Source organism: Enoplosus armatus, chromosome 13, assembly GCF_043641665.1.
Source record: "Enoplosus armatus isolate fEnoArm2 chromosome 13, fEnoArm2.hap1, whole genome shotgun sequence".
Lineage (NCBI taxonomy): Eukaryota > Metazoa > Chordata > Actinopteri > Centrarchiformes > Enoplosidae > Enoplosus > Enoplosus armatus.
In genome coordinates this window covers 15,505,703-15,528,538 of record NC_092192.1, presented here as the reverse complement: position 1 = coordinate 15,528,538, position 22,836 = coordinate 15,505,703, and the positions used below count along the sequence as shown (strand labels likewise).

The following is a 22,836-nucleotide window of genomic DNA, read 5'->3' as shown; positions in this document are numbered from 1 at the left end:
GATGGTGTGAACTTCAGTGAAGACTTTGAACAGAACAGTTCTCCGACTTTTAAACTACAAACCTCTCTTGCCTTGTCTGACTTGGTGCTGGGATCTGGTGTGTGAACGCAACATTTATTTTTTTACCTTGTTTTTTCCCCATCAAGTATTATTGATTGTTTTATGTGAGTATCTGTGAGACAGTGAGAGCCGGTTTGACTCTGACATGGCTGAGGTACCGCCACCGCAGGCACAGCCGGTCGAAATAGACCCGGAATTTGAGCCTCTCTCCCGCCCGCGCTCCTGCACCTGGCCGCTGCACCGGCCGGAGCTCAACGACCCGGCCAGCTCCAACACGTCCTCCCCGGCACCGTCTGTGCCGCAGGAACCGGGAGGAAACACAGAGTTCATCAGTAACCTCGGCTTGCTGGAGGAGGACTATGAGGAGTATGCAGAGCAGAAACCGCCTGTGCCCTGCAATGATTTTCAGTGTCGGGAGGGAAACTGTGTGAATCTACATCATCACCACCACCATCATCATCGTCTTCAGCAGCAGCAGCAGCAGCAGCAGCTCCCGGGTCCGCAGCTGCCGCCTCAGCAACAGGTGCCTCCTCCCGGTGTCGCACCCATGGGCAGCTCCGGCCAGAGGAAGAGCAGCGCGTCCCGTCGCAACGCCTGGGGCAACATGTCGTACGCTGACCTGATCACCAAGGCCATAGACAGCTCACCTGAGAAGAGGCTGACACTGTCTCAGATTTACGACTGGATGGTCAAGAATGTGCCTTACTTCAAGGATAAAGGGGACAGTAATAGTTCCGCGGGCTGGAAGGTGAGTGTCTGCGTGCACGTGAGGGCTTATTGTCAGTGGGAGCATCCAGTTGTTGAGGATGAACCTGAGAAGTCCTTTAACACTGACAACACCAAACCAAAACTAAAAACACAAACTTGAGACGGAACATACTCTTGTGAAAAAGCTCATAACGGAATTTTAAAGATATTTTATTTATAAATGACTCCTACGTTATATTTTGTCATTCAGTGCAGTTTGCAGCACATCTGCACAATATTGTTTAAAAGACCCAGTTATTGAACCTGATCTGCTCTATTTAATGTGCAGAAAGTGGAAAAGTGCAGATACCAGCAGACAAACACAAAGTTCTAAAAATGCTGGCGATTAAATCTCAGGTCCATTAAATGGCATGCAGATTCATTGCCTCTGTAAACTGCAAAAGGTCACTTAAATCACTCGAACTCTCAACACAGCAGTTTACAAACTGGCTCCATCCTGCTATAATTCTGTATAATTGGGAATATGGGTATTAATAAGCATTTTCCAAGACATTTTGACTTTTCACAGTAGGAGAATCACAGTTGTAAATAATACAATTAATGATGGCTGAATTCTATTGTGTTTTTAATAATACCTGTGTTTTTCCTCCTCTCTAGTCAGTGGTGTTGTCAGTCCAACATGACTGAGATTCATTCAAAATTTAGTGTACTACTCAAAGCCACCACTCATCTCTACTAGCTCCAATCAGGGACCTGCAGATACTATTTTTCTATTTCAGGCCAATATTGAGTGCACATTCACTGGTGATGGTCATTTATCAGAAATGATTAATAACAGCATAATGATACTTTTACTCTCTTTCCCCACCAGGAAGAGAGAGAGTAAAATATTTTTTTCCTGTGTGTAAAAAGGTTAAGAAGTGTAGTTTTGTCCATGAACGTGGTTTCAAAAGTGTTCAATGGTTAATCTTGAATTTGGCTTCTGAACTTCAGCATCTCAGTAACCTTTGAAGTTTTGGAGTGGTTTCCTCTGTCAGTGGTAGCACACGCCTCTCTGCTGTGTCAGTGAGGAAGGACCAGCAAGTCTTACTGTAAACATCCCATACATGTGCCTGAGAATATTTCTCTCTGTACCATCCTGAAGTTGAACAAGGGCATACAACTAGTTGTTTGAGAACAAGCCTTGACTGAGTGATGGTTGAAATCTGGTTTGTGGAGAATAAGGTGCAGGAATACTGTGTAGCTCCACACAGATTTCTTTTCCTATTCCTGAACAAACCTTAGTGGGAACAATCTATCCAGTATTACCGCAAAACATACTGACTCATGGCCTATGCAGCATTTTTGCAGTCATGGAAACCCTGGTACAGTCCTGAAATTTGAAAGCTGTGCTTTCTGGCCTGGAAATATTTAGTAAAAGGCACAAGTTGAGAAGAGCATTTGCCTAATGCCTGCACAAACATGTTAATCCAGGTCTTAATATTGTCTCAGGCATGATGGATAGAAATGAACTGAGGACAAAACCAGACAGAGAAAGTCTTGCACTCAAAGTAGACGCTAATTAAAACCTGCACACGCAAACAAAATTGGAGTCAAATTCATATTTCAGCTTTGCAGCCCTTCCTGTAACCCCTGCATGCTGATGAGATGCAATTTCGAAGTTATGTCAGGAAATGCCTTTGTGAACCTCAATCAAATATAGTTTCCATTGTTTAACACCCCCTTGTGAAAAGCTTGACCACAGCGTTTATTATGACCTATGGCTCTGCTAAACCTCCCTTTCCTCCTTTTCATGGTCTTTCTGCAGTTCTTCAGCTACACTTTGTTACATGTAGGTGCGCTGGCTGGTAGGAATGCAGACAGAGTTTAGCCATCTTGGAGTAAACTGTTCGGAGCTAACACGACAATAACAGGAGGTGACACAAACAGCTCAATCAGTGTTGGGGAGTGTGTCGGAGGGGAAGGGGCTGGGAGAAGGGAATGCTGGGAACAACGTCAGACATCCTCCATTCCTGAGCAGTGCGCTCATATCTTTGTGTCCCTGTCTTCTAGAGTTTCCTCAGCGGATGCTACAGCTTGGAGAAAGGGATCGCTGCTCTTTATCCTGTCACTTCCCTCTCTCAGGCCTTTTGCTGAAGGTGTTTGTCCAAGTGGAGTTCAGAGAGTTAGACTTTTGTAATAAGGCCAATTGTCCTTTCTGTGCCAAGATCTGTAAATAATGGGCAGCGGTCCCCAATCGCTTTTTGAATAACATATTTTCTATGAGGTCTTTATTACTTCTTTTATATCATAAACAGTAGCTACACCAATCAATGACATTTGACCAGAAGTTCAACTGACCAATCAGCTCAGTGTCTTTAACTCGTCATACAGTAATTAGACAGGACAAATATGTCAGAAGTGAGTCAACATGAGAGAGCAAATACCTGAATTGATGTATAAAAAATTATTACATTTATTGTTATCGAGGTAAATTGTCAGGTCATATTCTCCAGCCCTAGTTATAGGATTCATGTGATCCTGCATGTAGCCTGCATGACCTCCAGGGCCCCAAATTTTCCAACCACAGCTTCACTTTTTAGCCACACTAGCTGCGTGGCTCTGTGGATGGCAATGTCGGCCTGTTGGTGGGTCGGTCCACCACTTTGGTCCAGACTGAAATTGCTCATCAGCTGTCGGATGGATTGCCATGAAATTTTGTAAAGACATTCATGATCCCCAGAGGATGAATCCTACTGACTTTGGTAATCCCCTGACTTTTCCTCTCGTGATGCACATATGTTGTTTTTAGTGAAATTGCCTTGAAATTTGCTACACACATTTATTATTGTAATAACTTAGGTGATCCTTTAACGTTTAATCTAGCGCCACCATCAGGTCAGAATGTAAATTCAGCTCTACCTTGTGTTTTTTGTTAATTAGCAAATGTAGCCTGCTAACATGCTAAACTAAGATGGTAAACATGGTAAACATTATACCAGTTACTACTAGCATGGCTGTACTTTCTCTACACACTCTTTTTTTAAAGTATCTCACATATTGGCCAGTTTGTTTGTATCCTCATATCTAATTAAGTGCCTGTATATATATCCCAGATTTGTTGAACTTTGGAGATAAAAGATGAGTCCTGTTTTACTGCTGTTAAAACACAGAGACCATCGAATCAATGACGTGCAGTTCTTGCAATGTTTTTATGCCTGCTTCCAACACAAGGGCAGCTACAGATCAGCCCCGCTGACGCTTGTACTGTAAGTGTTCAGTGGCTTGGTCAAGTGCATTTCAGCAGGGCAGATACTTTCCAACACAAGTACTTGAACCCTCCCACTCACACTGTTTTCCACAATATTGGGTGTCATTTTTTAAAACAACAAAAAAAAGCCTTTTTAGTAATTACTTCAAGTAAGCATTTTACTCACACCCCTAACTCAGTGTTAGAGGGAAAAGTTCTGCTGCAGCAACTCTTCATTTTGTGCCATTCAGTGAAGCAGCAAAGGCCTTATGGGTTCACATCAAGAACAATAGCTCCAGCTTGTTTATCTTTAATATCAAATCAACACATCTCTCCTTCAACCTCTGCATTCCTAAATGTTGGCATACTTGCTGGGCCTTGGAACCACCGGCTAATAGTTATTTTTACACTTTCCTGTTAAAAAAACATGACAGTTCCCCCACAATGAACTATGATGCATTTCCTGCCGAGTGGATGGAAAACAGTGCCATGTGTTAACATCCCCGCCCTGCCAAGCACGAGGGTCAGGGCTGGAAAAAGCCAATTGGAGAGACCGTATATGGATCATGTTTGTGCATCTAATTCTATATGAAGTCATTTTATTCCATTTCAGCGTTCCCACCACATGCTGAAAGAAATCATCAGTCTGCTTATTGTTATGTTTTGTGTCATATCCTGGCCTATGTATTGACTTTAGAATCCACATGCATGAGCGTCCCTGATTGTAATGACAGATAGAGAGACCTCATGGCGGGTGGAGGGCGTTGAGTTTGAAACTCAGTGATTATACAGCTCCACCTAGAAAACTGAAGGTGGGCGGAGGGCAGGACGAGAGCGATGCTGCTGCTGCCGCTTCAGCTTCCTGTCTCCCTCATGTCATGGAGATTTTTTTGTTTTCCCTCTAAAAATTGTGTGGCCGCTTAGCGATCATGATGCCTTTGCCACAAGAGAGGGGCCCCTGCCAACTGGGAGGACTGGTTCCCCTGGGATATTGGTGGGTCTATGAGTGGCAGTGTGCAGCATGCAAGGTACTTTACCATCTTACTGGTACTGCCACTGTTTTTCTCAGTGAACTGTGACCTTAAATAATGGAACAGGAAGTAGCACCCCTGAGTTTAACTGGCTTGGTTTGAGATGTTCATTTCAGAACATGTTAATCGCAAGAAAGTATTTTATCTACAGTTCAACCTTTTAAAGGTTATGAAGTACATAAAAGCTGGTTTAGATGTAAGGCAGTTTTTGTATTTATGCACCAGTGCTTCATGGATACATATACAGTTTTGGTGGCAGCCTGCAGTAATGTGTGCAATAGCTGCCTGTTGTGAAGTGGTTTATCTCACTATATCATTTAACGCTGGTGTCAGATCAGTAGCCTGTTGATTGTGCTGGTGCCTGATGTTTGCGTATGAGCACTGTGGAAACTCGGTGACAAACAACACTGACGGTATTTATTCAGGGTGAGCCGTGCTGCTAAGTGGAAAAGCTCACTCTACCTGAACAACATCCCCCAGATCAAGTAACAGCTGACGAAAGTGCCCGCTAGTGGAAGTGCGGGTTGAGTGTGTATGATTGTAGATGATGGTGCCATGAATTAACGTTTGTCCCACAATGGCTTCAGTTTTACCTACACTGACTTTGTTCCAACTGAAGTGTCTCAAGTAATTTGACCAATGAAAAGTTATTATATTGTAAGAATAGGATACACAGTATTAATTAAATAATTATATGATATATATGCATTAGTCACGCTAGCAGCATGGCTCTATTCACTTCGGTCCAGACTGAAATTTCTCAACAACTACTGGATGGATTGCCAAGAAATTTGGTACAGAAATGTATGAATTGTAGTAACTTTGGTGATCTCTTAACTTTTAATAAGTTTGTCCAACACTTTGGTTTATGACCAAATACCTGCAAAACAAACATTCTCATTAGCCTCAGCTGTATTTTGTCTTTAGTGCTCAATACTGTAGAAAATGTTAGTATTCTAACATGGTAAACTAAGATGTTGAACATGGTTAACACTATACTTGTTAAACATAGGTGAGGTAACGTTGTCATCGTGAGCATGTTAGCATCCTGACATTGGCATTTAGCTCAAAGCAAAGCATTTTAAAATCAGAGTAGAAAGGAAATTCTAGAGTTTTAGTTCTAGTTTCCGTTTTTTGTTGAGGAAAGGGTACATTTTAAAATGAATCACCCTAAAAGAGGTGTTTAATTGTTGGCTTATGAACTCAGTTTGGGGACACAGACCTGAAAAGAGATAAAGGCAGCTAAAAGAGGACAGAAAAAAACCCTGAATAACTGCCAGCTATTTGTCTTGGGATCACAAGGTTAAAAAAGGGAGGCCTGCCCTGAACTTAAGAGGCCCACAGAAAGCTCCATGTAACCCCATGAAGAAAGGGAGGCTTGGGGCAGGGGCTTTCAAAGAGGAGCAACCGTGGCTTGAGGGAAGAAGGGGAGCAGTCAGCTGACTGGCTGGCTGTGGGCTGAAGCCTGTGTACAGTCTGCTGCCGACACATGTGAGTCTGTGGAATCTGTGGCATGTGGGTTTCTGCATTGTCCTCCAGCCTGCGCAGGACAATAATCCCCCTCTATATTATGTTCACAAAAAGAACCTGGCCTCAAAGCCATTATGCAAAATATAAAGGATGTGGGTGCCGAGGGAGGCAAAGAAATATGGAGTGAAGAAAGAGAAACAGGATCAAGAGTAATTGAGATTAGCATTCAATCCTGCAGACAACGAGTCAGCCTTTTTACCCTGTGAAGTGTGCAAAGAATGTGTGTCACTCTGAAGATTAGGCTGAGAAAGATTAGAAATCAAGTTTGTAATCACCTTGGTGTTTCTGAATATTTAGTATGATTTAAGTACGATTGTGTGTGTGTTGTTGTTTTTTTTCTAATCAATAGCACATCACGTGAGGATGTTTAACTCTGTCTGTCATTTCCCTCCTCCTTGTTTAACTACCGCTAAACTCCTAAAACAAAGCTCTCCATTCCTTTTCACGGTCCCACTTTGAAGCCATTGCAGAAGTAGGTCACTCAGTTTGATGCTCAGTGTTAATGAAGCAGCCTGCATTGTGCCGGGAACCATGAAGAGGCGTCACGGTCTCCACACCGAGCTGGAGGGCTCTTCTTCTTCTTCTGCAGCCGTGCTTGCCTTTTTACCGCCCTGTAACAGAAAACTCAGGTCCCATACAACTCTGCTTGTGCTTCCTGGGTCAGATGAGAAATTGTGGGCGGGGGCGGGGTGCACAGGAAGACACTGTCAGGAAGTGGCTTGTCCTTTTTACTGTAATCTCTGCAAGTGTGTGCTCTCTTATTCTCATGTTTACACCAGATATCTGACTGCTTTGTAGTGGTAGTAATGTGACAGCAGTTATTAAAGATAACAGTTCTGATTTATTGACAGGTATCTACACGTCTACGGTATAAGATAACTAATGTGTTTACCATACACATATTAGGTCAAACACTGTCACCTCTTGTCTCACAAGATTAACAAGCTATTTGCTTTTTTCACAAATTATTATTTTACAAATTAGATGTTTTTTTCCATGTTTTATTTAGCGGCTCTGAGAATTGATATTGTGAGCTACACAATCAACTAGTTAGCAGAAGTCTGTTTATTTCCTACACAGTTGAGGACGGACGTCAAACTGGTGAAGAAGTTTGCCACAGCTGAACTCCTTGTGTTATCAATGGCAGCCAAAGAGATTAGCATGCATTTTTATTTCACTGTTAATGTGATTTTGATTTGTGGACAATTGTCCCAAGCGTTTCCTCATTCTCTACAGCCTTTGGGCAGAAGCAACACAAAAACAATGCTTTGAGGACGGCTGCGCCCCTCGCTGAGCTCAATGAAGCTCTGATTAGAAGGAAGAAAATAAAAAAAGGTGATACGACACTAAATGGTGGCTAATATGAGCTAATGCTTGCTAACTTTAAATAGACATTTCTGCGTAACTGACATTACTGAGTTAGTTTGCTGATTTTCTTACTTCTGAGGTTTTAGCATGTGTCAGATGAACATTTCAATAAACCCGATGTGTTTCCTTCTTGTTTTACTTTTGTGATAAAGCCATTGAAATGTTCGTCTGTGGCACGCTAAAACATATCGTAGCCGTAGCACAAGTATAAAAAGGGTATAACGTCAGCAAGCTGATAAAGTAATGTCAGTGACATAGCTATATCTAAAGTGTAAACATGAGCTAACATTAGCCATCATAAGCTACTGGTCATACCAGACCAAGAAGACTGTTGCAGCAAAACCTCTGAGTGTACTGAAATGAACAAGGGTGTGTTTTATTGCTTAGCATTTCAAATGTTCACTTGTAAGAGGAAAGATTATGTTATTTTCAATATTTTTGTGCATGAGACCACTACATTACCACTACAGTAGATCATCACTAACTAAACATCAGGCCTCATCACTGATATAAAACCGAGTTAGTGATTAGCAGCTGGTCTCCAGCAGGCGGTCTCCTGGGGGATCCTCTGTCCTGTCTGTGGTTGTGTCTGGTGCTGTATGTAAAACGTTTGGACCAGTTGCAAAAGTGAGGCCACTTTCACTGTGGCTGCACCTGTCCCTGCAACTGGGTCCTGTTTGTTTACTTATCCTGCAACCGTTACTGCAGGCGTCACGCTTCACTACACAAGAAACAGCAGCTGTGTCAATTCGATTGTTTTGAAGTCCAGTAGGAGGAGTCATTTCGTGCTGAAGCAGTTTGTCTTGGTGATATTGATCACAGATGATTTAGAGATCATTCGGTACATTTGAAGATTTTTAAGATGGTGGATGATTCTCCATAATCTAACACAGCTCTTCTTCTACCATGTATCTGAGCTGGGCGGCAGCAGGTGGACTCACGACATCTCAGTCTGTAGGGAGACAACTGGTTTCTGCTGCACCGCATTCACAGCGTGCTGTTCAACATGTGGCATTTCTGAGGGCAAACTGAAAATAGATTTTGTCAGAAGCAAAAAGACCTTTCCCATGTCCGGCGTTCTCACACCAGCCGACCTAGGACCAGTGTGACATTAATACTGAAGGATTCTTTAGTGTAGTGCCAGTTTGTGTCAGCTGCAGCATCACTCTGGAAAAAAATGCAGCAAGAGATGTCGCTCCTTCAAAGAGCTTCCTTTTTTTTATAGGAAAGAGAACAATATATTTTATTAGCACATGCGATTCATTAAAGGCTAGTAGCAAGAATGTGAAGAGACGTTTGGTTGCTGTAAAGCTAGGAATGCTGCAGAATTGACTTAGATAATACATTTTAAGCACACAAAAGTCAACTTACATGACCCCACCCCCATGCACAAACACAATGCAAGATATTTTGTCCTCAAGCCATTGTCCTCAATATTTTGTAATGAGATATACTGTATGTAATGCATCTTAACTCTTGTACAAGCTTGCGTTGGTTCACTACACAATAGATCTTCTCTCTTCAACATTTATGTCAGTTGCAGGCCTCCGTAATCTGTGCCTGGGAACTTCCCTGGTCGCCAAGAAAGGTCAATGAAGATCGCTATAGATTTCTTAATGCCCCACATTCACATGAGCTGTCACGCACCCACAGGTGCACATATTTTACTGCTTCAAAGTCAGTTAAAAGTGAGGGCCATGACAATAGGTTTTTTAAAGAAATTTAGCAACAATGATACATATAGGCCACCTTGGGACCGGCTTTCAGAGACATAATGTGTGAGTGGGGCACCTCCTGAATTATGTCTGGGGGATGTCTTTTGTTCTCTTTAGGCTGAGGTGAGGTCTGTCTCAGACAAGGATTATCCCAGGCCGAGTAGAGAATGCCCCTTCACAGGGCCCAGTCATGCAGTCCATGATCTATTGTGGGCACTAATCAGAAGCTGTAGACATTTGCATATCACTAGTGATCTCAGCCGTGTGTGAGCAAGACATGTTTGGTTATTGGAGTAAAAGTTGTCTGTGCAGCACACTGCTCAGATCTCAGGTCCTTCACTAATGACTCATTTCCTGTCTTCGGTTACAGATTGAGATCATGTAAAAGAGAAAAAAAGGGGGAGAATGAATCAAATGACACAGATTGAACATTGCATTTTATGGCCATGCAGTGAGTGTTAACTCCACCTCTCCAGTCTGCATGTGCAGGACGTCCTCTGACACAGGAAGCCTTATTTAAAAGGGAGGAGTCTGGACCGGGGTGAGGGGGGGGTTGTTCTGTTGTAGTGAGTCAGAAAGCAGACGGTCGGACCCAGCACATCTCATCTGATGCTTCTCCTCCTCTCTCTGTTCTTGCCCCATCCAACCTGTTTGCATGTCTCTGTCAGCGGTGGCCGTGGAGCTCGTGTTCAGCACACAGTGAACTCATTGACCCCAGCTCGGCGGGCAAAAACATCTCACTCTGTCACCCTCCCCATCCTCGCTCTGAACTCTGTAACCTCCCCTCGCTTTCTTTTTCAGTAAAATGTTTCTCATTCATGCACAGCCCGCTGCCTCCACTCTCAGGATCAGGCTTCACAAGGCTACTGTTGATGTATAGCTTGAGGTTGAACTTGCTGTGGTTCAGTGCCTTCATATGGGGACAGTCATCCACAATAATACTCACAATTTCTTTTAAGCTTGTTCTATTTCTACAATTATTTGAAGTGTCCTTCTGGTTTAAGTCTCGGTTATGCAGCTACATAAAATTATTTTATCACTTTACAGAGCAATTTTTCCATTAGAAAGTTATATGTCGTAATAACAATTATAATAATAATAATACGTAAACAATAACAATTGTGTAATAAATAAAGATGCAATAAAGTATAATCCTATCATGATAATATGACAGAATATGAGTCATATTCTTAATGTGCACTGAATGGATTTGCCAAAAGCCTAAAACCTAATCCAAGACCAGCGTTTCATAGACACACTCAGACAATCCATCTATTATTTTGAATGTGAGTGTCTTTATCTCCATGCTTTGTATATCCCAGTTGAATCCTGTGGTTGGGGACATCTGGCTTCACTAACTGCAGGGAGCTGCTTTTGCATTCACATGGGTATTCAGGGGAAATTCCCTGCTAGTATGTCTTGTGTTGTGCTTTGGTCTTTTGTTGTAGCCACCATCCAGCAATGAGTCGCACATTAGGAGGATTTTGTCCAGAGAGGCTGGTCTGTACAGTACGTCTGTGTCCCGTGTGACCGTCTCTCTGCTCCTCAACCCTCGTTGTTTTTCTTCCTGAGAGAATTACCGCAGGAGGCGCCTCTGCGTCCTTTTTAAGGTACATAACATAGCATTAGAGAAAATGGACTGAATGAGGCTTTAGGTGTATACATGTTAGCACAAGGACAAATGTGACCACAAAAAGTGAGCAAGTTGGTTAAACCCAAAGTAATACAGTCTGTCCTATTCAGGAAAGGTTTTCTGAATCTGCTCTCTCAGCAGTTTTCAAACTAGGACCCTGGATTTGAGACAAGACACAGATACCCAGAGACGCTTGGATAATCTTTATGCATTTACCCAACAGCTGTGATGATTCTGATGTTGTATTTGTCAGTGGTCAGCTAAAGTCATTGTGAGTCTACTGTAGGTACATTCATGGTAATGAAAGAGATGTTTGTGAATCTAAAATACTTTGTGCAAGATGACTTAAAATGACCCACTTTTCTTGTTTTCTCTGTGTTGTTTTTTCAGTTTGGTGGAGCAGAGCTGCTGCTGGTGGGATAGGGCTGTGCAGATAAAACCTGGTGGAAATCAGAGGAAACATATTATTATGGCCTAAAGTGAGGAGGGAGGAGGATGACCACTGTAATAAACTCCTAATATAGGACTTTTCAAAACAAGCGTTCAATTCATAGCTTCAACTACAAGCAGTTAAATGATGATAAAAGCTAAACAGCATAACTTCAAAGTTAAAATATTTAACGTCATACAAGAAGAGGCTTAGTTCGCCAATCACGCAAGCAAGTCATGTGAAAACAGAATAGTTTTATGTCCCCAGCCAGATATATGGTGCAGTTTGCCATTCCCTTCCAATGATTTCACCTGGAAGAGTTTCAAGGTGAAACCTTCAGTTAGGCTAAATAGAATGCACTAAAATGCCAACTTTAGATAAACTTGCTTAGTTGATGATGGTACTACTGTATACTGTATATCATTTTCATTAACTTTCCTTTCATTATAGGTTCTTGTGTTTGGATAAAAAATCTGTTTGGTTATGTTGTTGAGCATTTAGTCTGTTTGATGCCATCTTTTATTTTGTTAGTCGTCATGTTCAGCAGCAGACACTGTACTCTAGCTGTACTGACGGACTGTACTGATCTGTCTTGCAAGGGTGCCAAATATTCATTTAGTGCATAATGAATGACACCACATATCTCATCCTTCCCTCGCTCCCTCGTGCTAAAGTGGCCAATGACATTTGCTGAAGCACATGAGGGGGGAGGGGAAAAGGCTCGGTAGACATAATATTATTAACGGAGGATATGGACGCATAATTCCTGTTCATCTGCTGGCTTTGACATCACACTCAACTACCAGCTTCTCCTCCGCTCTGTATGGAAAATGTTGCTTCTTTTGACATGACTTTCATGCCTTTAAACAACACTTTATAGTAGCACTAGAATATTTAGGGGTCATGCATGAGGAAAATATTGACCAATTTGTTGTCCAATACCATAAAAAAAAAGCATCTTTGGAAAATAAATCCTGTTGTGGAATTATTTTGATGCCTCCAACTGCATTGTAGCCCACACATAACTGTGATGTCCACAGATAACTTACAAATGACTCATTTTTTTTTCCCGTCCAGAACTCCATCAGACACAACCTGTCCCTCCACAGCCGCTTTGTACGCATACAGAACGAGGGAACGGGAAAAAGCTCCTGGTGGATGCTGAACCCAGAGGGGGGAAAGAACGGAAAGTCACCTCGACGCAGAGCTGCCTCCATGGACAACAACAGTAAGCTTGCCAAGAGCAGAGGAAGGGCCTCAAAGAAAAAGGTACAGTCCCCCTTTTATTTACACTGTGCTCACATACTTAACATCAATCTGTATATAGTTTGGCCATATATTTATTCTCACAATTCTTCTGAATCTAGGTTAAAGGAATAGTTTGCCATTTTAGAAAATACAGTTATTTGCTTTCTTGCCAAGAGAAAGATGAGAAGATTGATACCACTCACATATTGGTCCGTTAAATATCAAGCTAAAGCCAGCAATTAGTTAGCCTAGCTTAGCATAAAGACTGGAAACGGGGAAACAACTAGCCTGGCTATGTCCAAAGGTAACAAATCTGCCAGCACCTGTAGTCTCTAATTAACATGTTATATCTTGTTTGTTTAATACAAAGTTTAAAAACAACAATTTGTAGTTGTACAGGAGGTTATGTGCGGGAATCTCCGCTGGTTGCCTGGCAACCTCACAGTGATGACAAGTCACTGTGGATTTTGTTGTAACCCTAACCCTTTGGAGAGAGCTAGGGTAGCTACCAGTTGCTGGTAGCAGCTTCAGGTATTAAAGTGGTATCCATGTTCTCATCTAACCCTCGTCGAGAAAGTGAATAAGCGTATTCTCCAAAATGCCACATTATTCTTAAGATGTTGATGTAAGTTAATAATACACTGGTAATTTTAATGATAGCCTGTGTGAGCTTTTAATGTTTTTATTTCCTTAGATGGCTCTACAGGAAGGGGTTGAGGGAGGAGCAGGCAGCCCTGGTCCTCAGTACTCTAACTGGCTGGGAAGCCCAAACTCCCACAGTAACGAGGACTTTGAGGCCTGGAGCTCCTTCAGGACGCGCACCAGCTCCGATGCCAGCACCCTTAGTGGTTGCCATTCACCTTACCCTTCTGAACAGGATGACCTGGGGGAGTCTGACGGCCACATGATGTATCCTGGAGCGACAGGGACCAAGATAACCTCCACCCTGCCCAGCCTGTCCGAGGTGTCTGGATCCATGGGCCCGCATGGCTCAGAGAATGTCATGGAGAGTCTTCTGGATAATCTGAACCTGCTGTCTTCCAAAACCCCCCAGCTGGGTTCTGACTCCTCACATTCCTCAAATGCTGCTATGCTTCAGAGTAGCCCCTACACCTCCACTGGCTTGACCCCGCACCCACAGCAGGACTACCGTAAATGCATGTACAGCCAGATGAGGATGAACTCCCTGTCCCCTGCTCCTATGCAGACACTTCCAGAGACCAAGCCAGGCTTTGGTGCTTATGAGAATCCGTACATCTGCCCTGCTGGCCTCCTCAAAGAGCTGCTGACCTCAGATGCAGACGCCAGTAGGGACATGATGCCCTCTAGGGATGCACAGGTGCCTCAGGTTGGGAGGGGAGGTTGCCTAATGCCCACTTACAGCAGCCAGAGCCACGTGGGGGGTCATAATGGACTAAAAATGATGAATCCCCCCCAGAGTCACCCAGCTCCTCGTGTAAATCCACAAGTTATACATAGCCAGGGTCCTTCAACCTCACGAGACTTGAATAGCTGTAACATGATCCCCCTGACTAGTCTGACTAGTCTTTCAGGGCCCCCCCCTCGAATGACCAGCTTGAGGACAAGCATGCAGCTGCCCCGTGGACACCCAGTACGCACTAACGATGTTTTGGCAAGCTACGGCATCAACAACGGCTACAGGGCACTTAATTTGGTTCACCCACACAGTAATCAGGAGCGGCTGCCCAGTGACCTGGACAACATGTCCATTGAGAGGTTTGAATGTGACATGGAGACTGTCCTCCATGACACCCTCATGGATGGCGGGGCACTGGACTTTAACTTTGACCCCGCAGCCGGTCCCCATGGGTTTCCCCAGAGGGTGAAGACCACCACACATAGCTGGGTGTCAGGCTAGGACACGTGGTGGATCACAAACGGGTGAGACTGACAATTAGTCTGGCAGTAAGTACATGTATTAAACTATAACAAATAAAATGTCCTCAGAATGTGTCCCTGAACATTTTCCATTGTCCCTCACAGGTTTAACTCAGCATCACCCTCACTCAGAGACTGGAAAATGTACATCCAAAGAAGCCAACATCACTCTCCACACAGCATCTAACACAAACTAATGTTCTTACTAAGTCTTGACTGCAGCTCCATGTATAACAGTACATGTTATTACTTTACATTTAAGAGTGTAAACAAAAGACGTTTATCATTAAGATCCAGATACTGAAACTAAACACAACTGCCAAATTCATAACAGCATTGAATATTTCAAGATAGCTCTGCAGAGAGAAAATGAATGAGAGACAAGCCTGCATTACCGAACTAGCCTTGTTTACAATTGGCTGTCAAAAACTGGAAATATGTATATATTCATTTATTTTTGCTGATTCATGGCATTTAAGAATATACAGTACAGTACTGTATATTCCATAAATCAGAACACAGTATCAGAGTGCCTGACAAAAAACAGTAGAGCTCAAGTAATTGATCAAATGTATGAGTCATGGCCAGTCTGACATCAGGCCAACACTGCTCAGTCACCTTTTGTTTTAAGATTGAGCTTTGCAGCAGCCGATGGCCCGGCTGAGAACACCTGTGGGACACAACAACTCAGTTCTAAGTTAGGGCCTACCACACACTCCTTTGTAGGTGATGGAAGACATTTTAAAACCAGTTCTTTACTGAATATCATCCAGTGAAAGGAGCCAGTTTTGGAGTCATTTGGGGCCAAAACAGCGGCATATATTCAGCAAGATAACAGTATGGATAAATATGTCCACAGTTAACTCATTAAGCCAGTGCTTAACTTTATTAAAATAGGGGATTAAAATGACCCAGAGGAAATGTACAGTGACAACAGGATATGTCCAGGAGTAAACATCTGGACAACACCACATAGCAGATTATGAAACAAACACCAATAAATCCTGAAAATATTCTGATTGGCGTGCACACAGTTTAAATGTGTGTAGACAGATGTTGTGGTACACCGCTGTCAAAGTCAGCACTCGAGTTAAATATAAGCCATATCTCCTCACCATTAGATGTCATTAGAGACTGTGAGACCAGCTGCATCTGTTAATGATTAATTCATCATTCAAATACTGTATGAAGGCATTTATTTATGTTATGTTTTTTATTGTAGATGTTGGATTCTCGCTTTGTACTTTGTATGTTCATAAAAATGTGTGTGCCTATGCTGTGTACAATGTATATGTTGTATTTGAGTTACATATTGTTATGCTGTATTTTTGTATATTAAACTAATATTGAATAAGGAAATTACAGATACATTAGAGATGTTACCTTCTAAAAAAATAATAATAATAAAAATTGCATTGGATAAACTGAAGAAAGCGTGGGAAGCATGTTGAAATTTTTATCACTTTCTGAAAAAGGGACATTTTGGAGAATTTGGAGATTTTCACATGACTTACGTTGTGTGAGACAGTGGGAGTATCAGTTGTTGGAGAGGCTGATGTTGAAATCCTAAATTGACTAGAAATGGTCTTCAAGTTAACATAGCACAGGATGTGCTTGCTATATTTACCTCCCAGCAGCTACAGTTTTTTATGCACCAAAGAGTTGTCTACTCTACCGAACACGTGCCAATTCACTGTGCCTACGTGGTCTCACAGACTTATAGTGTTGTACATATTATTTTTGTATATGAAGGGTTTACATGACTTGTTGGGGATTATACTGAAGTATTATGCTGTGTGTTTGATTGTGTTAGAAATGGTTGTTTACATATCTCAATCCAAACTATATCAATAAATATATGAACACTCATACCTCAAAATATTTTACCTCTGAAGCATTGAAGGGAGTTTTCCTGCCATTTTCCTCAGTGAGTAATGTATTGAATTTGTCTTCATTTCTGACATACCTTTTGTACATATTGTTTGTTTTCTCTTTGATTAATACTGTTTGGACCTGTTCAGAGGGATGCATTGCCTGCCTTTGTATGTCTAATGATTTCTTGTGCTTGAGGATTATAGCCATTAGTTTCTAGTAATTGTGTTGTGACAGCACAGTAAATCATTTTAAATTAAACATGAATTTGTGTGAGACTTTACTTTTGAAAGATTTTTAAAAAAATGTCTATTCAGACAAAACTCAAGGAAAGGAACTCAGTCAACACAATTTAATTATATCGTGGAATAAAACATAAATGTGTGATGGGTGCATTGTAATAATGGGTCAAATGACTACCTTGCACAAATTTTGTTAACCTTAAAAAGGTGCTTTAGTCTGTTACATTTCATTATAAAAAGAGAGTATAATATAATCTTTTACATTACACAAATGATGAAACCTACAAGGAAAAATGGAACGCAGTCTTATTGTGTCTTTGATATCCACATCCAGGTATTTTTGAAAAAGTGCAGTTTTTTCTATGTAACCTATTGAATGCATAAATCACCATGTGAACTTTTAAGCAATTAAAGGAAGAAAAACAAAATGCTATTTGTGTGTCTTTATCATAGTAGCATTTTAAGGCAATATAATGGCAACCACACATCAGTGACATTTGATACATCTTTATTTATTCATTTTAAGTTGGACTATTTTTCTGTCTGCTGACTAATGTATTATTATAACATTTATTCCAGGCCAGAAAGTTGATACATTTTCAGGGTGAATTTTACAGGAATGCACCAGAAAGTATTTTACTACCTCTTACTAAAGAAAGAGAAGACAGAGAGACTTTGAAAGTCATTGAAAAGTCAATGATTTTTTTTTATTATCATACAATACAAGATACATTTTGCCAGATATTCTTCAGTTTTTTCCTCAGCTCTGACTGTGCCTGTGGTCAGTGCTCATTAAGCACAGAGCCACACCAGTTCTAAGCTGCAATGCTTTCACTTTCAATATGACTCATTACATTCACATTACATGTTAGTTCACAGACTTTTACTTCTTTTGGAAGATCCTTGCTGTATTGTTTTGTGGGTTTTAGGAAGACCTGGACTGTAACTTTTAAAAACAACAGTGTGACTGGAAGTTATTATGCAACACCAGTGCATCTTAAACAGTGAAGCTGGCTGTGGAGAGTGAGGCACGTGCAGGATGGCCACCCGTCATTAAGCCCACATGCTCTCATTCAGATCCTCAGAGGTCAAGCCAGGTCACACAGGTCAATAAGCACTTCAGTTCAAGGTCACTTACATTGGGGATATTTGGGATGTTAAATGACAAAACGAGATATAGCCATGTCAGATATGAGTATTATACAATATATCTAGAGTATGTTCTTCAGTTGTTCAGCTCTCCTCAAACAGTCTTTAGAAAATGTTTCCTCCGTTATGAGTCACCAATGTAGATGTCACATCTCACGGCAGTCTTCAATAAGTGTATCCAGGAAGTCAAATTCAACACCAAGAGCACCACCAGTGACAAAACCAAAGAGAAGCTCATTAAGGCTGGTGATATGATCAGTGATGATTCCGTCAACTGACAAGCATCGTTTACTTTCATAGGTTGCTTAAATATGTGTGTGTGTGCAAGTCTTTCTGCAATAAAAGCAAACCATTAACTCATGCGGCTGTTATCCTAAATGACATCTGACCATTTACTCGTGGGAAGTGCAATAAATGAAGGAAACAAGTTGCTGTCGATTCACATTATGTTAGTGAACAAAAACTCTCTGTACCTCTAGCACACTGCCTGCAAATAGTTTCCGGCCCAGGGCAGGCCCCCAATTAAAAGTTATCTTGCTTCTCCATGACTTCTGATCTCTATCAGGGCACATTTTCACTCCTTCCTACTGTGACTCACTCAGACACACACATACAGCTCCTCCGGGTAAGTTCAGGGCTGCAGTGCGTGTGAGAAAGATCCTTCAGTCTAAACAGTTTCTTGAATAACATTTTTATTGTAAGAAGTTGACGGGACTATCCAGCGCACAACCACATAATCAGGTGACACTAGGACCCATGCAGGGGCAGAGGCCGGTCAGGTGAGAGGTACAAGGCGTATGGGGAGCAGGTGTGTGAGACTGCAGGCTGCCTCCACACTCTGCTGCTGCTGCTTTCTGTGCTGCCTCCATGTTGCTGGACTGTTTTCTCAGTCCACTTGTGGCTCTGGTAAGCCAAACCATGACGTTTTAAATACATTTTAGTATTTTATTGTTCCGGTAATGTAGAGGTGTGATTTTATTCTTATTTGAGTCTTATTTATCTTATTATTGTTTTTAGCGTTTTCCTTTTATCCTTGTTTTTTCATGGGAGAGGGACTTCTAGTAGTACGGCTGGTGGTGGCCTCCAGTCACGAGTGTTGTCGGTGTGCACATTATATAAGTGTGGTGTTTTTATTTGTGGATTTTAGTTTATATTATCTTTTTCACAGGTAGTATACTCCCAGTGCTCCAACAGTGGGTGTTTGGCTTCCCAGCTGTGGTGCGTCTGTCTGTCCTCTCCTCTTCCTTTCTTTTAGAGCTTTAGTATATGTTCTTATGGCAGGCAACTCACACTGACTGGTGTGGCCTAGCTATTGAAGCCTATTGAAGTTCAGCTGTTTATTCCAGGTATTTACGATTTACATGTATGGTTTACATGAATATAATGGGCATAGTGAGAGATAAACAGCATTTTAATGTCCAATAAACACAGGGTTGTGTTGCAGAGTTCATCAAAAAAGTAGCTGTCTTTGGTGCAAAATAGTGAAAGCTGCCTCCATGTGAGAAATTCACTGAAATGATCACTAAATATAAACCCATAGCTAATGGCACAGCTTGAGAAGATGATGCAGTCCCCATTGAAAAAAACAATGACGCTAAAACAAAGAAAATAATCACGAGACATTTAAGATATAATCTTAAAACAGGAGTTGTTGAGGATTTGTTCAGTTTCAGACTAAAATCCTCCAGATTTCACTGATCATTTGTGAAACGTAGCTGCTGGCTGAATTGAGCATTCAGAACATGAACAGGCTGCAACCCATGACAACCCACAACTGCAGAATTACTTCCAGGAAACTGATAAGATTTTTATGGTCGCAAATGTGAACAAATTGTAAATTAGTCATCCTCCATGTGGTCTGTTTGCTGTTGCCACCTGAAGCCTTTTCTCTGCTGCAATAGAAAACAAAACAGACATGTTCAAGCATATTCTGATGAAATGCCAAGGTCCTTCTAGTGTCTCAACATTTATTCACACTTCTGTCAGGTTCATTTCCTGTATATGAAATGAGGCCACATTACAGCTAGTGAAGTCTTGTGTATGAAGGCGCAATGTTTAGTGTCTCCAACTTTCAATTCAGTAGCAGAGTCAATTAAAAAGATCATCATCATTTAGATTTTAATACACTTTTCTGTCAATGAAAGATTTTTTCTTGGTCAATACAGACATTCAGTTTCAGTACACACATTAGCACATCTCAAAGGCCCGCTGTCATAAGGATATATGATATGCATTCATGTCATCTTATGTATCTCGCTCTATTCTCACTCACTCACTCTCTTCCTCTAACAAATTCTCTTAATAGCCGGTTTAACACACACACACAGCCTGCTTCACACACAATTAATCACATAATGAGAGCCATTCAACAGCACTCCATGAGTGGTTGTTTCCAGAGCCGCCGGGTCACATCTCCTGCCTGACTGGTCAATAAAGTGTATTAGGAAGAGCAAGGTGGGTGGCTGAGTGGGGTTAAAGGGACGCCCGCTGTCATTTATTTGTTTTACTGGAGCACATCCTGTCAACCTCGCTGGTTACAAAACATACATATGATCTACCTCTCAAATTAAAATCAAGCTCACACAGAAACACCCCCTCACACTCAGTCATTTTTAGCTAACTTACAGCTAATAACTGTACAGCTGGTATATTGGCTGTTTGGGGTCAATCGGCATCAACCGCACGAACGGTCCAGTACTGAAATTTGTGCAAACGACATGAGGCAAGAATTTGCTTTCTGTCTGATGAGATGAGAAGATTAATATGAACGTTTGTTTAATGCACCTCAGAGCTGATGGAGATTACCCCTGCCATGCTTGTATAAATAATGTGGACCTTTGGCGAAAGCATCTCCCAAAGGGGGGCGGTGGCCTGGAGGGTCTGCACAGCAAGCTGGGGCCGGGCTAATTTGTCTGTGTGGCCCAGGCACAAAGCCAGGAAATTAGGTGGTTTGGGCCATTGGAGCTTTGCTAATATATAACACAATATGCACATGCACACCCAGGGTCAGACCTGCAATACATCTCTGCATCTCTCAGAGGGAGGCCAGGATGAAGATTAATTCATGATGAGATTAACCTGGCAGCCGCTGATCAGCCCCATCACAAGATCCTTGAACAGGAAGCAGAGGAAATCAGGTCGGTCGTACGGGTTCAAACAACTCTGGATGGATCTTGGCTCGGGGTGACAGCATCATGGGTGCAACAGAAGTGCTTCTGAGAAGGACAAGATGGTCGATAAGATGATATGTTGAAGGGATACTCCATAGAATGAGTGATGGTGTTATTTCTTATATTATTGTTGGGATGTTTACCCAAATCTGATCTGATCTATCCAGCTCCTTTTAAACTTACATGTCACTATTTGTTATTGATTGTTATTCATGTGTGTATTTTGAATATCATATGAACATTGTTTTGTACAATGAACAATGAAAAAGACATTTGTGTGAGCTTGTGTCTATGTATCAAAATAACCATATTTTAGTTTACTTATACTTATTTATACTTCCCATAATGCAACCAAATGAAAAATTGCCAAATCCGAGATCACCATAACCATGATGTCATCATCGGGGTTATATTCTCAGACTTTATAAAGCTCCCTCCAGAGCCACAGAAGACTGGAGTGCCTCTGTAAGGTGTATGGGGTGAGAAGTAATCTGCACTATAATAGTTCAGTTAATATGTTCCATTCATCTACAAACTACAAGAAGAGCACACACTTTTGGTACTCATTGTGGTGAGGTAGAATTGAAGGTTATTTGTAAGTATTTGTATATGTGGCCTTTGTCATTTCCAAGCAGAAAAGATTTCCTCTGGTTTCTCTGATCTGCACTATTGCTTATCATCACAGGAAGTGACATCAGCTGCAGGTTTTGCTCTTTACCTCTTTACCGTTAGTGACACTTGTTGTTTACGCGCTACAGTTTTGAGACAGTTGCCCAAATGAACTAAATGTGACACCTCTTCTCTCTGAAGGGCCCCATCTCTTCAACTTTTGTCCTTTTACACCCGTTAGCTGCACTCTTGTGTGAACAATCACAAAATAACTAAAATGTGACTCCTTCCTAGTAGTACTAGTATTTCCCTGCTCATGCATGTCCACCACGCACCAACTTCTACCTACATCTCCCACATTAAAGTTAGACATTCATAAACCCGCTGCCAGGATTTGATGACAATAAATTCTGCCTCTTCTCATGGATGCCCTAAAAGCATGTGTGTGAAAAACAAACAGAGAGTGAGACTGTGTCCTTTTGGCAAACATCAAGCACTGTGCTGCTTGGGGGGCTACAGCTAAACCTGGTCTGGATTGCTGCTTGAAGCATCTGGTTTCAGCTTTTTAGAATTGCAGTAGATTGTTTGACTTTTGTGCAGTGGTGGAAGAAGTATTGGTGTATTTTACTTACGTGAAAAGTAACAATACCACAGTGTAAAAGTACTCCATTGCAAATCATGAATTTATACTTACACATAGGTACAGAAGTATTGTCTGCAAAACTCATTAAACATAATGGCCCCATTCAGAGTGTTACATTCATCATTTATGATTATTAATATTATTACAGATGCATTCATGTGTAAACCAAGGTGGAGCTAATTCTAACTTTAACTAACGTTATATACTGCTGGGTAGATCAATCAATGACACTGCACCATATTTTATAAGTTGACATATTTGCAAAGTAACTAGTAACTATAGGTGTCAAATAGTGAAAGG

General features: G+C 41.6%; 1 protein-coding gene across 1 annotated transcript; it reads left to right on the top strand.

Annotated features, from left to right (window-relative positions):
- The first annotated feature begins 205 nt into the window (after positions 1-205).
- LOC139295314 (forkhead box protein O1-A-like) lies at positions 206-14,831 on the top strand. The gene is made up of 3 exons (XM_070917484.1): positions 206-808; positions 12,782-12,973; positions 13,647-14,831. The coding sequence occupies exons 1-3, from the start codon at positions 206-208 to the stop codon at positions 14,829-14,831; spliced, it is 1,980 nt and encodes a 659-aa protein (XP_070773585.1).
- The last annotated feature ends 8,005 nt before the right edge of the window (positions 14,832-22,836 follow it).

Bases quoted from the DNA above. Each gene is read 5' to 3' on its own strand.
- LOC139295314 (XM_070917484.1), top strand. From the start codon at position 206: ATGGCTGAGGTACCGCCACCGCAGGCACAGCCGGTCGAAATAGACCCG. The intron at 809-12,781 runs GTGAGTGTCTGC...TTTCCCGTCCAG, and splicing joins ATAGTTCCGCGGGCTGGAAG to AACTCCATCAGACACAACCT. The intron at 12,974-13,646 runs GTACAGTCCCCC...TTATTTCCTTAG, and splicing joins GAAGGGCCTCAAAGAAAAAG to ATGGCTCTACAGGAAGGGGT.